This window comes from Amphiprion ocellaris, chromosome 9 (genome assembly GCF_022539595.1).
Source record: "Amphiprion ocellaris isolate individual 3 ecotype Okinawa chromosome 9, ASM2253959v1, whole genome shotgun sequence".
NCBI lineage: Eukaryota > Metazoa > Chordata > Actinopteri > Pomacentridae > Amphiprion > Amphiprion ocellaris.
This window is the reverse complement of record NC_072774.1, coordinates 10,790,505-10,800,213: the sequence shown is the minus strand read 5'-3', so window position 1 is coordinate 10,800,213 and position 9,709 is coordinate 10,790,505. Positions and strand designations below refer to the sequence as shown.

Sequence of the window (9,709 nt, the reverse complement as noted above, 5' to 3'; positions counted from 1 at the left end):
CAGAGAAGGCATTCACTTGGGCTACAGGCAGTTCAAGTTGGCAAGCAGAGAGCATTGTGGGGTTAGCTTGCAAACAGGCACCATAACAACAATTTCTGCTGGGCTTAATGACCTCCAACCAGAGCCCATGTATACAGGTCAAGTTTTGGGCTAATTTTACATGGGTTCTAGATGGGGTTTGGACTTGGATTTAGATTTTGCTTTGGACTGGTATTGGCCCAGTTTTGGACTTGGTTTTAGTCTTGTTTCACACTGGTTTTAGAATAGTTTTAGGTGTTATTTTAGACTGGTTCTTGACTTGGATTTCTACTATTTTTTGATGTGGTTAGTAATTTAACCGATCAAAAAAATATATTAAATGATGAGCCAGAAGACAAAAAAGCACAGTGTATATCAGCCTCTTACTGTTTAATACTGTAATAACCAGAGGAGATGGTCACTTGGACTGGGGTCAGTTCATGTTGACGAGCAGAGAGCATTATAGGAGTTAAGTTTGTAAATGGTCACCATGACAAATTATGTCTGTGGCATCTAAAGACCTCTGCCCATCACATGTGTTAAATCTAAAATTGTGACTGATTTAGGACTCATGGGCCTTAAATTTTGACTGATTTAGAACTTGTTTTTTATATTGGATTTTTCTATTTAGGACGTGTATGTGTTAAAGTATATATATCTATATCTATATATATATATATCTATATATCTATATCTATATCTATATCTATATCTATCTATCTATCTATCTATCTATCTATCTATCTATCTATCTATCTATCTATCTATCTATCTATCTATCTATCTATCTATCTATCTATCTATCTATCTATCTATCTATCTATCTATATATATATATATATATATATATATATATATAAATATAAAAGCTTTATTTTCGTTTACTTATTTTTATGTCTCATAATGTATTGTACTTTAATCTTATTATGTTGACTCTAAACTTGTTGGTTCTAAATTTTTACTGACTTGAGAGTTTTAGATCTTAAATCATGACTGACTAATAACTAGTTTTTTTGTATTTGAGACTTGTTTGATTTTGGTACTTGGGACTTGTTGATTACTTTATATTTGGGACTTGTTGGCTTTTTTAATTTTTGAGATTCAGTGGCCTCAAATTTAGACTGATTTAGAGCATGTTTTTTCAAATATTTGAGATTTGTTACATTTTTTTTTTTTTATTTGGGACTTGGTCCTAAATTGTGACTCGGGCCTTGCTGTCTTTTTTGTGTATGTTTAAAGCTCGTTTTTTTTTTTCTGTAAACTTATTGGTCTTGACTCTGAACCTGTTGGTTTCACATTATGACTGACTAGGGATTTGTTTGCCTTTAACTGGAACCGATGTAATGTTTGTGTTATTTATATTTGACACTTCCTGTTTTTTATGCTTGAGGCTTCTTTTTTTGAATATGAGACTTGTTCTATTTTTTTTTATTTGGGACTTGTTTATTTTTAAGACTTGTTGGTGTTTGTATATTTGAGACTTTTTATATTTGGGACTTGGCGTTAAACGGACTTGGCTTGGGTTTTGCTGTCTTTTTTTTTTTTTATATTTGAGGCATGTTATATTTGGTCTTGACTCTGTACTTGGTCCTAAATCGAGGGTGGCTTGGTTTTGATTGAGAACTAATTAATCTTGACTTGAGACTTGTTTTGACTTGTGACTGTAGGAGTCACCTGAGGACTCACAACTTGGAGTGTAAACTGTGGATTTTCAGTCATGTCACAGGTAAAAATTAAGTTTCTTTCTGGGCTGCTGTTTGACTTTTTCTAAAATCTGGATGACGTCTGTGGTTTTTTTTTTCTTGCTGTGTTTGCAGACTTGAGGCTCGCTCTGACAAGCACTCAATGAAGCAACACTGAAGCTCTGCTATAAATACACAAATCATACCGAGGCGGTGCTGGCAGCTGGATTCACTTTCTGGTTCTGGACGAGCTGCAGATCCTCTCTCTGCTGCTAGATGCTGTTAGAGTCCGAGCTGCTGGATCAGTGTTTTTTTACAACTCTTCACGTTGTGCGTAGTTTCCACGAGAGATTGGACTTGACACGGGAGTTGTTTTGGTCTGAACTCTGAGCAGCTATGGCAGACTTTTGGGGAGATATTGCCAGTCAGAGGGTGGCCAGAGCCATGTCGCTGGTACGTATGTATGTATGTGCCGTCAAAAGCACACTTTGTATCGCATGTTATCAGAGTCTTTAAAGTTTGTGGTCAGGGTCACGTGTTGCTTCACTTCACACACACAGTTGGATTGTGCTGTGGCAGAAACTGAGTGCCGAGAGTGATATTTTTTAAAACAGAAAATGATGGACGTGGTCGACTTCACCGTGGTTATAAAACATTTGAGGAAATGGTTCAGTTAAACAGGAAAAGAGCTCAGCACGGTGACAGACGACTGCTAAACCCATGTGTGCAAAAACCAACACACAAATACCAGCATCCTGCCTCTGCATACAGTTGAATACAAGCAATGTGCAGAAATATTGCTTAGGGCTTAAAATAATGCACAAATAGCAGGTATCCTCACTACTTATTTATTTTTATAAACGTTCAGATTTATTAACCCTTTCAAGTCCGATCACTATCTGGGTGTTCGTCGCTCCTGTCACATTTTTCCTCACTGTGGGCTCATTTTTCACAGGAATATAAAGTCCTGCACTTCAATGGAAACAGCACAATCATGCCTAGAATGAGAGAGAACTCAGAAATGTCTTCTATGCAGTATGACACAGTTAGAATTGTAGAAATCAAAAAAAGGGAACCTGTCTATAATTATTAAGATCCAAAAATGTAAAAATGCTGGGAGTAACATGTCCAACATTGTCTAACAAGTGTCCCCAGGTGTTTCCAGCACTGGAAAAATGGGGGCTCCACATGCTATAAGTATTTAAATATTTACACCTTTAGTGAGTTTACACGCTCTAAAGCAGCCTTGTTCAGGTGAAAAGTCTCAGAACTTTTCTCACCAGTCTCTTTGTCACAGCTCAGTCAGTCGTGGCTTCATCGTTGAGTCAAGGGGCTGTGAATTTTGAGCAGACTGTTTATTTACTTTTTTGTGTGTTTGTTTACAATTTTAAAATGAGACATGTAGAATAAAGTGATTTAATGGGGAATCATAATTTTAAACTCAGATTTAAGTTTTCTGACAGAGCGGCAAGTCATTAGTCAAAGTCAAAGTCAGCTTTATTGTCAATTCTTCAATATGTACATGACATACCAAGAATCAAAATTACGTTACTCTGTCTTTGTGCAACAGTAGACATTAAATAAAGACTTAGAAAATAAGATATTAAAGGGCAAAAAAGAACAAAGGAAGCAAAATTAGAGCCGAGCAACAACTAAGAACTAAGAAAAGCAGAACTGAGTGAAATGTAAACATGATCATGAGATAAAGTGACGGATTTAGTGCAGAATACTCAGAACATTAATGATACGTTCAAGGACAGTCAGAAAGTCTGTAACCCCATGAGCCATAAATGTAATCATAAATTCTCACCATAAAATAATTTGTCTTGAAACAAATCTAAAAGCTGTCATCAGAGATTGAAAAAATGGAAAGAGCATTGGCTCAGGATGCTTCGTTCTACATGCAGTGAATCTGAAACCTGATCGTAAAAGCTGGACCATCTTCAAATTCCTTCTGGGTGAATCTTATTTTTAGAGGCCTCAAACTGAATGTTTCCTCCAGATTATCTGTCTGGACTCTTTCCCTCCTCCAAACCCAGTCTGCTCTGTTGGATCACACACACTTCAGCAGTCAGTCAACAGCAGTCAGCCTGTTGGTTCTGTAGTTACTTCATCATGTTTTTCTCCTCCTTCACTGCTTTGGATGGGTTATTCCGTCTCAAATGATGAGATTTTTAGAGCAATTTCTGCTCAATCGTCTCTGATTTGCTTGAAACTTTTTAGTATAAACATTGGATATTTGACATGGTATCTGTGAAACTTTAGGATGATGCATCAAATACCTTTCATCTCACTTTTAGCAGGTTTTTTCACACATTGAAATTGGAAGCTGTGTTAGTATGACAATACCAAAAGATAAAAACTGAAATTTTAACTGTTATAGTGGCTGAAAACAACATTATATACATGTATTCAAAAAACCTTGCGAAACTCCAGAACTCTACTTGGATCAGACTATCTCCTGGTACTTTTATTTTTGTGGTACAACTTGTCATACCTGCTCAATTATGAAAGTTCAAGGAAAATTGCCTATTAATTTTTGTGAAGTCAAGTATTTTATAATGAAATTGTTATGTTATTTTAGTACTGTGTTTTCTCCCGTATTATTCTACTGCAGTAAATATGGTTCAGAAAATATCACAACTTGACTTCTACATTATCTTTTTTTTGGTAATGTGCTCAAACATGGGATTTTTGATAACCACTTCTATTTTTCTATTTCAACTCACCCATTTCAGAGAATATTTGATATCCTTGTCCAGTATAGCAGATTTTGAAACAATAACGTGATAAATAATAGTTAAAATCTGGGGTTTTTATCTTTAATAGTTACTGAGATATTGTTGTTCAAACAGGTTCAAATTTCTGTGTGAGAAAAAAACCTGCTGAAAGTGGGTTCATGGGCAATTTAAAAAAAAAAAAAACTTTCTTGGAAAGGATTTGATACATAAATCTAAAATTCACAAATATCTTTATAAACATCCATATTTTATACTTAAGAATTTGTCAGGCAAATCAGGGTTGGTCAAGCATGAGTTGTTGCATCAGTGTGGTGGTTTACGATGGATGATTTAAGATAATCCTCTGCTGGGTTTCCATCCAAGTAGCATCAAGTTTTCATCCAGAACCATTGTGCAGAAAGAGTTAGCATCCAGGACATTCAGGAGGCTAATGGCTGGTAAAATTTAAGAACTTTGTGCTCTCTTTCAGCCTGGACAGGAGGGTCTTGTGGTTATTTATTTTCCAAAAATGTGAAAAAAGAAAAAAATATTAAACATGTCCACTGTTTTTCCAAGTGTATATAGGCATTACAACATGGGAAAGGATTGAAGCTCCACAAACTATCGATATTTATCTATTTACATTTTTAATTACTTTCCTTTCTACTCTGTGGCAACACAGCCTGCAGTTCAGCTAAGATGTCCCTAGATGACAGTCAGAAAGATTTTTAAGGACAGCATGCCTTTAGAACCCACCGGTGGGTTTCAGGGTTCAGAGGATTAATTGAATGGCTTTGAATGTCAGAAATAGTGAAAAGTGTCTGCAGGACACAGCCTCCCAAAAACCTTGAGTGTACAGTCAGATACGACAAAGATAAACACATTTTAGAAACATTAGCTGCCAAATGATTAGGATTCTGTCTTTGACTAATGGACCAGCAGTTATTTGCAGCGCTGAACAGTTCAGAGCTGAATCTCAGGCTGCTGAGCTCTGTGAAAGAGAAGCAGCAGAGGCCTGATCTCTTTACTTTGTGCTGGTCAGCGTGGCGTTCGCTCTGATAACAGATGCTGTGATGACAGGAAGGCGGGAATCCTCTGAGCTCTGTGTGTCCAGCAGTGTGTGAAATCTATATTTAACCCTGGTGAACCGGATGAATCTGTCACAGCTTATTTGGACCGAGAATCTTCAATCATCGGAACTTTCACTGCATCATCAGAATGCGTCGGCGGTGCGTCCAGTCAGGACGAAGGTCGACTTGTAGAGACGACTCGCTCCTCCTCCTGTGTTCAATACTGTGCAAGGACTGTAGTTTACAGTGGCTGTCAGTGTCCGGCACGAATACTGGATATTTAAAGTGGTATCTGTAGAACTTTAGATAAATATAAAAATATCAAGTACTTTCTGACCCATTTTCAGCTGTTTTTTCGCACATTGAAGTTTGAGGCTGTTGAGGTAAAGATCTCTGTTATGTCTCATCAAGTAATTACTAGTGAACTTTGATATCTGATGGAGCAGATATGACAAAATGTACTACAAAAACAAAAGTACCTGTAGATAGTCTAATCTTTAATACCTTTAATACTGCTCACCACATTTAATAGTTTATGATGGTTGGCACCTTTAATAGTGCTATCCACTGTGTCGCCACATCATCAATATAAGAAAATATGTATTTAAAAAAATATATGTACATAAATAAATTAAAAACAAGACACCTATGGGTCGATCCCCTTGCTTAGAGTCTCTAGAAGTCATATTAAGTTAGATTTATGTCCCAGCAACATGAATAATAACCAATTTGGCTGAGATCACATAGTGACTGCCCACAGAGAGGAGGCTGCATCAAAGCCAAGGTTGATCATTGGCAAGGCTGATAAATAATCAATCCCTAATCAGTATACTGAGTATCCTTGGATTATGGACTATTAATCAGATAAAGTAAGATATTACAAGATTGGTCCGAGGGAAGTAACAGGAACTTACCACTCTGAATTGCATCCTCAGGAGTCAGACAATTTGGAGAAAATATCCATTTGCAGTTTTCCTGGTTTCTGTTGTAATTTAATTTGCAATATAATATTTCAATTCAAACTTCAGACCAATATTCTCAGTGTAACAGATTAAAATATGTGATGGAGGACACAAATAATGAATTAAAATATTAAAAAAATACTTCGTGGAGTATTTTAGGTTATATGGAATTTTACTTCATATTTCAGAATCATTGCCAGTATTATGTTTTATTTTTCTATTCTAGCTTGATTTTAGTTTGCTTATTTTTATGGTTCATAATCTATCGTACTTGAATCTTATTGCTTTTTTATCAGGCACTGCATTTATAATCATGTTATTGACATTTTATCTGTCACATGAACTTTCCGTTGGATTAATGAAATTATATCTTATCTTTTATTATTGTTCTCAGTGGCCTTTGGCATGTTGGCAGGAGGAATCTGTGAACCCAACCTTGAACCTGCCTTATTTTCTGTACTTGTGAGGCCTTTATAGTGATTTGATGTGAAGTAATGAGTGCTTCAGATAGGGTTAGCCACAATCTAAAATGTACAGCTAACCTCTAAGTGATAGCATTAGCATTAATACTGTCAGAAAAATCGGTTCCAGCTGCGCTGACACCAACAGGTGGATTATTCAGGTGTTTTTAGGTGAAACTTAGCAGCTGTGGAAGATTGTGGTGTTTATTACAACTTTGCAGCTAATTCACCGGAGCTGCTACAGTCTGATAAAGTGCTTGTCTCTCCCTGTCTGTAAACAGCAACTTTCAATGACTGGCTGTAACTGTGATGTGTAACCAATCACATAAAGTTGTTGGCGGGACTTTGATGAGATCAAAGAGTGATTAAAAACAGAGAGCAGGCTGCATCAAAGCCAAAATTGATAATCGGCCTGGCTGAATAATAGTCACACAATAATAGTCACACCCTAATCAATAAACTGGATCCTGCCATCCTTGGATTTTGGACTGTTAATCAGATAGATCAAGATATTAGAAGACTGATTTGTGAGAAGCAACAGGCACTTACCACTATGAATTACAGCTGCAGACTCTGATTTGAATGTTGCTTTGTTTGAAATTGTTCAGACCTAATTCGGACACAAAAATTAATTTAAACATTAAAAAAATACTTAAATGGTGAAGTATTTTAACGTTATGTGCAGTATTGCTCAATATTTCAGTATCATTGCCAGTATTATGCCTTAAGCTTTATTTTTGTTTGCTTATTTTTATATTTCATAATGTATTGTACTTTAATCTTATTGCTTTTTTTATCAGGCACTGTATTTATGATCATGTCATTCTCATTTTTTCTGGACAACATAAGACACATGTACTTCCCTCTGGATTAATAAAATTCTGTCTTATACTGTTGTTCTCATTGGCCTTTGGTATGTTGGCAGGAGGAATCTGTGGATCCAACCTTGAATCTGCCAGTATTTTCTGTACATTGTGTGAAGCCTTTATAGTGATTTGATGTGAAGTAATGAGAGAGCAGATCTGTATTTATAATCCATTATTGTGTGACTCCTGCAGACTTGAGCTCGAGTTCTTAGAAAGTCAAACCTGTGCTGCTGCGCTCAGTTAAAGCCTCAATGCTGTTTTATTTATGAGTGTGTGTTTGCATTGCAGGGGAATGATGAGGAGGCAGTGTTGGACCAGGGCAAGACCAGCTCCACCCTCTACACCAACTTTGAGAAAGAAGAGCTGGAGAGTGAGTTTAAACACCAACACCCACAGCGGAGCTTCTGTCTGTGTTTAGAGTCAAACAGAAAGAAGCAGAAATGACTCGACCCATATTTACACATCATACATTTATACACCTTTTTCCTGTTACATTGAGTGTCACAGTTTTCAATATTGGAAGGCAGATTTATGTTTTTTGTACAACCCTGAACACAGATAAGCAAATAGTAATTCCCTCAATCCTGGTGCAGAGTTGTGTGTGTTTACATGGACAGGGCTAGTTAACAGCTGACAAAGTGGATCTAAACTGTGTGTTCTGTGATTCACTACACATCTAATTTTCTAAGTGGCTAATTGTTTATTTCCTCCGTCAGGTCACAGGGCGGTGTACGTTGGCGTTCATGTCCCTCTGGGCCGCCAGAGCCGAAGGCGGCACCGTCACCGAGGACACCGGCACCACCGGAAGCGACGGGACCGTTCGGACCGGGACGATGGACGAGAATCGCCCACATATGGTGAGTATTTAAAGATGTGCTCGATCCTGGATCAGTTATCACAGGGCGGCAACGTGATGAAGAGTTTGTCCCCACAGACACGCCATCTCGGAGAGTCCAGTTCATCCTCGGGACGGAGGACGACGACGAAGAGCACATCCCCCACGACCTGTTCACCGAGCTGGACGAGCTCGCCTTCAGAGACGGAGACTTCCAGGAGTGGAAGGAGACGGCCAGGTGAGGACTCGCTGCAACCTTCATTTAACCTCCTCAGTTTCTCAGTCTGCGTCATGTTCCAGGAGTCATTTTACTTCACAGCAACACACCTCCTGCTTAGATTTCCAAAGCAGAGTAAATAGGTTGAATCTACTTTGTTACTAGTAACAGTAGTAACTAATGTTACTCTTAGACTGAGGAGTTGTTTAAAGTCTCTAGTAAGGAAAGGTTTCCATTAAGATGCTTTCACTCCGCATTTCGTGGTATTAAATCTGTGTGTTGTGTTCAGGTGGTTGAAGTTCGAGGAGGACGTGGAGGATGGCGGTGAGCGTTGGAGTAAACCCTACGTGGCCACGCTGTCGCTGCACAGTCTGTTTGAGCTGCGTTCCTGCATCCTGAACGGCACCGTGCTGCTCGACATGAGGGCCAACACCATCGAGGAGATTGCAGGTCTGTGCACCAACATGCAATTTAACTGAACTCGAGTGCTGTTCATGAACTCTGTCCTACTTCCACCGACACAGTTTGTAAACCAAAGCCCGTCTGCCTCATTTAAAGAAGAAAACGACAAAACAGCTTTTAAGGTACAGACATGTAATCCAAGCATCAGAGTGTACAAAGACGATGAGGTTGTGCATCTCATTTGACCTGCTGTTTGATATTTTAACATCACCAGGGTTGTCCTTATCAAGTTTTTTTTCTTTTTTTGCCCCGATCCGGTCCAAGTTCGTATTATTATAGCATCTGCTGATTTGAGTCTCTATCAGATACCATTTTCCCGATAATTCACACTTCAAGTGCAATGAAGTTATTTAAATCAGTCCCATATACTTGCTTGTTAACTGCAATGAATTAAAAAACTGCATTTTAGCAACCTG

The 9,709-nt window shown here is 37.9% G+C and overlaps 1 protein-coding gene across 4 annotated transcripts in view; it reads left to right on the top strand.

Annotated features, from left to right (window-relative positions):
• Positions 1 to 1,876: 1,876 nt before the first annotated feature.
• LOC111576314 (sodium bicarbonate cotransporter 3-like) overlaps positions 1,877 to 9,709 on the top strand; it is a 42,957-nt gene continuing 35,124 nt past the window's right edge. The window contains exons 1-5 of one of the 4 annotated variants that reach the window (XR_008602780.1): positions 1,877 to 2,153; positions 8,068 to 8,149; positions 8,496 to 8,636; positions 8,714 to 8,852; positions 9,121 to 9,281. Coding sequence is in view for 3 of the 4 variants with exons in the window: in XM_023281918.3 (XP_023137686.2) it covers positions 2,097 to 2,153; positions 8,068 to 8,149; positions 8,496 to 8,636; positions 8,714 to 8,852; positions 9,121 to 9,281 (580 nt within the window). In the remaining variant the exon portion in view is untranslated. The remainder of the gene's footprint in view (positions 2,154 to 8,067; positions 8,150 to 8,495; positions 8,637 to 8,713; positions 8,853 to 9,120; positions 9,282 to 9,709) is intronic. The other 3 variants (XM_023281918.3, XM_023281920.3, XM_023281919.2) reach the window with 3 other exon arrangements.